The sequence below is a fragment of the Priapulus caudatus genome, unplaced genomic scaffold (genome assembly GCF_000485595.1).
Source record: "Priapulus caudatus unplaced genomic scaffold, Priapulus_caudatus-5.0.1 Scaffold442, whole genome shotgun sequence".
NCBI lineage: Eukaryota > Metazoa > Priapulida > Priapulimorpha > Priapulimorphida > Priapulidae > Priapulus > Priapulus caudatus.
Window position 1 is genome coordinate 230,682 of NW_014577503.1, and position 5,952 is coordinate 236,633.

The 5,952-nt window shown below is 43.9% G+C and overlaps 1 protein-coding gene across 1 annotated transcript in view; it reads right to left on the minus strand.

Moving 5' to 3' along the window:
- LOC106810455 (leukocyte tyrosine kinase receptor-like) overlaps positions 1-5,732 on the minus strand; it is a 46,692-nt gene extending 40,960 nt beyond the window's left edge. The window contains exon 1 of the mRNA XM_014813818.1: positions 5,588-5,732. Within this exon, the coding sequence (XP_014669304.1) occupies positions 5,588-5,669 (82 nt within the window). The 5' untranslated portion in view covers positions 5,670-5,732. The remainder of the gene's footprint in view (positions 1-5,587) is intronic.
- Between the last annotated feature and the right edge of the window lie 220 nt (positions 5,733-5,952).

Genomic DNA, 5,952 nt, shown 5'->3' on the forward strand with positions numbered 1-5,952 from the left:
TCTTTTGTCGGCCACGGATCACTGACGGATCAATGTCGACCAACACGGATGGAGCAGGATGGGCCAGGCGGGGCCGCGACCAAGGTCGGATCAGTCGGTCCCGTGGCGGTCCGCAGCAGTCCGGGGGCGGTCCGGGCGGTCCGTGTTAGTGACTCCGTGCTGCGGGCCGGCTTACAGTCCGGGCTCAATCCAGGGTATTCGTCCCGTGGCGCTGCCGTGTCTGGCTTAAACACCCGATCCGTGCCCGCATGATGTTTTTGTCGACCGATCTCGTAATTTTTTCACCCGGATTCGCCACGGATTATAAATTTTTACGGTCCGGGGGAGAATCCTGCCCCATCCCGCGGTAATCCGTGGACAGTGCCGGCCCCAGGTGAACTGAGGCTTTAGACTTGGTCCGATAATCTCCGGTTCTCACTCTAAGCAGCGAGATATATCATATGCGTTTATGATACCTTGAATCGACCTGCGGGCGGTATTAGGAACATGGAAACAGCAGCGGGGCCAGCACGCACGCACGCACGCACGGATCCGTCTCAAGTTGGCACGTTAGTTAATTCATATCCGGGGGTGACATTCCACTTAGACAGATTCAAGCGCCAGTGGTATTTACCCTCTCCTTGCTCCTACTTCTATCTTCTACTTCTACTTCTACTTCGGACTTCACCTGCGCGGCACTGTACCCAAGCGCAGACACGTCGTGTGCTCAGCCGTGTCACATCGACAGAACAGCACCAAATAACACACCGCACACAGAGGAGAGAACAGAGAAGACGAGAAGGACTGAGAACAGAGAGAGTACACGACGAAGAGACACGAGAGAGAGAGTGGGGAGCAGAGAGAGACGTGACGAGAGTTGACGAAGAGTAACTGGGGTGGGGGGGTGCGAGCCTTGGTTGAGAGAGCGCATCTACGAGAGAGAGAGGAGAGAGCGAGAGAGCTGAGAAAGAGAGAGAGAGAGAGAGAGATGCGCACAGAGAGAGAGAGAGCGCCGCGCGCGGCCGCGAAAGAGAGAGAAGTAGAGAGAGACGAGAGAGACGAGCGAGAGAAGAGAGAGAGAGATAGACGAGCCGCGCGCGATAGATAGGAGTGAGGGAGAGAGAGAGAGAATGAGGAAGATCGAGAGAGGAGGGCGGAGGGTTTAAGCGCAGGAGGAGGGGAGGCGAGAGAGGGGGAGGGGCGCGAGAGAGAAAGGGAAAGCGGGCGGGTCAAGAAAGAGGACGAGGAGAGATAAGACGAGAGAAAGACACACACGAGAAGATGAGAGAGAGAGAGAGAGAGAGAGAGAGAGAGAGAGAGAGGGAGAAGAGAGCGTAAGACAAAGAAAGAGAGAGCGAGAGAGAGCGCGCGAGAGTGTGTGTGAAACGTGAGAGATAGGGGGAGCGCTCTCTCTTTCGGTTCGCGTTTTTGCAGAGACAACACTTAAGAATACCCTCAAGCCTTTACACGGGTATTGCTCTAATGACGAGTAACCGTTTAATGATCAATGAATCGAATTAATCACACGTTTTATTTACAAATGAGGTTACTCGCTACTCGCTGCATTAACGCTGAGGAGCGATGAGGAGGAAGAGATGGCAACACTGCCAATGGAAGTTATTATACCACGCGATACTTACCGCGATAATCTACTCATAATACATAGTCTACTCATAATACATAGTCTACTCATAATACACATGTCTACTCATAATACATAGTCTACTCATAATACACATGTCTACTCATAATACACATGTCTACTCATAATACATAGTCTACTCATAATACACATGTCTACTCATAATACACATGTCTACTCATAATACATAGTCTACACATAATACATAGTCTACTCATAATACACATGTCTACTCATAATACACATGTCTATATACTCATAATACACATGTCTACTCATAATACATAGTCTACTCATAATACACATGTCTACTCATAATACACATGTCTACTCATAAATTTGGGCTTGAATTGACCTCATCACATATAGTCGGTCATACATTTGTTCGGTATTTTTTAGTAAATTGCTGGTTATATCCATATTTTGCTGTTCTATTCGATATTCCCATAATGAGAAATTTAGATTTTAACTACTCTAATTATTTTCTTTTATCAGTTACAAGTTTTGATGATGCACTTAGTAATGTTGGTACTTTATGGCAATGATGTTGGCGTTTTATACCAATGTTTTACAGATTTATTCCTAATAAATAGTCAAGATATTAATTTAATCACAAAATTCCAGTGCACGGAAATATTATACAAGTAGTTCGGAGGTTCACAACATGTTACCAATGACCTCTCACAGGAAAATCGTGATATACCGTGTATAATCCGAGATTTTTCATTGTTAAAGTTACAACTCTTATTAATTTTAAGATTAACTTCTTAACAAGGCACATATTAAATTATTAACTACATAACATTCCTAAGTATAGGCAGCTCTATATTATAAAAGGTAAATTATAGAAATTGTTGAAAGAACTGAGAGAATTTAATTGAAGTGTTATTTTGAAGTCGAAATGGTGGAGCACCCCATTATATGGTTTCGTACTTGCATGTACCTGCGTAATGTATATCGCTTTCCAGAGAGAAACCATAATTAATCTACAGCTTCCTCTGTTCTCAATATTCCAACTCGAGATATCATATATTCAATATTTAATAGAGGGATGTTCGACTAATAATATAATCGTGATGGCAATCTCCGTAACGTTCATGGAACCGATTGGACCGGACACGTTGTACAAGGCCGTTCACACATTAGCCTTTGTCGGTAAGATGTCTTGAGTCAATTGAAAGAGATGCCCTTCCCTCTCCAGAGGGCTCTGGCGTTGGGCAATGAAATTAATTTCCTTTGATGCGTGCCACATGCAGCAGCGAAGAGGTTGATTATAGTTGAGCTATATTCACTCAAGTGATCTCTTTTCGGTTGCAACATCTTGAACTATAAACCCGTCTTTCATCATGGACTCGTATATAAACAGTGTAAGGACCCATATTAAATGTCATCTCACTGTGCCATGCAAATGCATCACCAGTGAGTCCTCTCGTTACTGCGTGCTGTCAACCCCAATCGTTTTCTAATTACAACTGGGCTACTGTATGGATATGAAGGCAAATGTTGGAGGCGGTGGCTAACTTCGACCCTAGCCCACGTACGTTTAGACCGATTTTATAAACTGCACGTGTCGTAGAAAGGCCATAATTCTAATAGAAGAAAATCTTGGTTAGGTAATATTGATGTCCGTTTATGTAAACATTGGGTTCAACGATGTGTTTTTCGGTCGCGGGAGTACAGGAAAGCTCAAGCAGTACATCAAACAGTTGACGTGACTCGCAATAATTCACAAAGCGGACACGCGATCTCACATCTCGCGAACATTCACGAATTTATATTGCCGGAAAATTGAAAATCGTGTGAGCAAATCAGATTTCTTGGAATTTATTGTCTTGTATTTCTGCGCGTTACGTGCACACACCAACGTACGCACGCACTTGCGCACATCCACACACACACACACACATACACACACACACACACACACACACACACACACACACACACACACACACGCGATAATGCACACACANGAGAGACGAGAGGAGAAGAAGACAAGGACAGGTGGGTCGAGAAGAAGAGAGGACGGGACCAGCGAGCGCAGGAGGAGCGCATACACCACGATAGAGAGACCGGAGAGGAAAGAGAGACAGAGAGGACGAGAGACGAAGAGAGAGAGAGAGAGAGAGAGAGAGACTGGGGAAAGATGAGAGAAGACAGAGGACAGGAGCAGAAGAGAGAGAAGAGTGAGCAGATGAGAAAAGAGACAGAGACAGGGACAGAGACCAGAGACAGAGAGAGAGCAGAGAGAGAGAAGACAGAGACAGAGACAGGACCAGACAGCAGGAGAGACCAGAGCCAGAGACTAGAGAGAGGACGAGGACGAGAGAGCGAGACGAGATGAGGAGAGAGAGAGGAGGGGAGAGAGGAGAGGGAGGAGGAGCGGAGAGGAGAGAGAGAGAGAGAGAGAGAGAGAGAGAGAGAGAGAGAGAGGAGGGATGAGAGAGAGAGAGAGCAATACGGCCTACACACGTTCTGTGAACTCCCGCATCATTCAACTCTCGACGCTCTTGAATCAGCGAGCCAGAATAATCTAGATACGCAGAAGACGCCCCACGTTAATTACCGAACACACGCTCGCCCAGACGAACACTATAAACCCACTCCCGCCAAACGAACCGTACTCTCTCCCCCTCTCCTCTCTCACTAACTAACAGAAATTCACTCTCTCTTCTCTCTCTATATATATATATATATCTGTGTCTGTCTGTCTCTCTCTTGTCTCTCTCTTCTCTGTGTCTGTCTCCTCTCTCTCTCTGTCTCTCTCTCTCTCTCTCTCTCTCTCTCTCTCTTCTCCTCCTCTCTCACTCTAAACAGAAGTCAAAACAATAAGAATTCAGTTTAAAGTTAATTTTATAGGTTGTAATTTACAATCACTCCAAAAATATTATTTAGAATTGAAATACGCCAAAGCATATGTATTTTGGCATTTCATGGCGGCCATTTTGAAAATATGCAAATGAGGTAATTATGTAATGACATTAAATGTTAGCTTAATCGGGTTGCTCATGTCCATAACCATAACTTAGCACTTACAATCACTCAAAAATATTATTTTAGAATTAAAAATACGCCCAAGCATATGTATTTTTGGCATTTCACGGCAGCCATTTTGAAAATTGCAAATGAGAAACATTTTTCATTATCATATTTAAATTACCTTAATTATTTTCCTCGTGTCTAAAAACCACAGTCGATTAAATAAAGTCACTAAAATGTTAAGTTAGAAGCGTTGGATATGGTCTTAAAGAAATGTATTTTGAAATTTCATGGCGGCCATTTTGAAAATTCGATGCCAGCCCACTTTAAAGCGCGATTTCGTTGGGCGTCCACCTCTAATTCGGTTAAGCACCTATCAAAGTACATGCTGGTGCCAATTTGGTGCTTTTATCAAAAAGTGAACACTTTACCTCTTTTATTGGTCAGGGAGCTTAGAACCCCTACTATTATGCTTGTTACGCGCAAAGATCACTGCCAGACAGCCCGCTAACCATGAAGTATAATCATTGACTGTTCCAGCTGTGCGCTGGAAATAAATGCCTGAAACTGAATTATTGTGTTAACGTTCATCTCCAGAAAACAGAAGGTTCATTTCATAACCATCTTGTCAAAGAAGCACAATCTTTGCGCAGTATTGTTTTGAGGACTGTAAACTAGATTTACATAACTACATCGCCAGCACGCATTTAGAACGCTCTCAAATTTATTGTACTGGTGTTGAAGTTAGAGGTAGACTAAATCGACACCACAGAGAGGAATTAAAGTGTTGTTCTGGTGCATTATAGCTGCGACACAGTGTCTTATCTGTAGGCTACACATTTCCCATTTTCTTCCCTAGCACAGTAATCTCCGCGCTACTATCTACACGTCTCTTTGCCTTGATCCCACTCCGCATCCACGTAAGTATCCGGCGGTGCTCTTTTAAATCAATTTCTCCGTTCTATTTTAAGCGTGTTTTTAACTCACCACAGGTGGCTAGTATCTCATCATCCCCATAGAGACAGTCTTTGTGAATGTCGCACACTTGATAGCGGTGGATACACGTCATACTGCTGCATTGGAACTCGTTCTTGTCGCATGTCTTGTTGTGTGGCTTGTCTGCATATAAAAAAAGTGCGCACACCGTGAAACGTGAGAAACGGTCAGACATTATAAAAATTGAATCTACGTTGATTATCACACGTCGTTTCAACTACAGTATTGATAAAAACGTTAGCTAGAAGCTAGAACATTAGTATTTATGCCGATAAAAGGGGTAAACCTTAGCCGTCGGCCCATAACCTAAAAGTACTATACCTTATCGAACTAATTCTATTTCGCCACCAATAGTC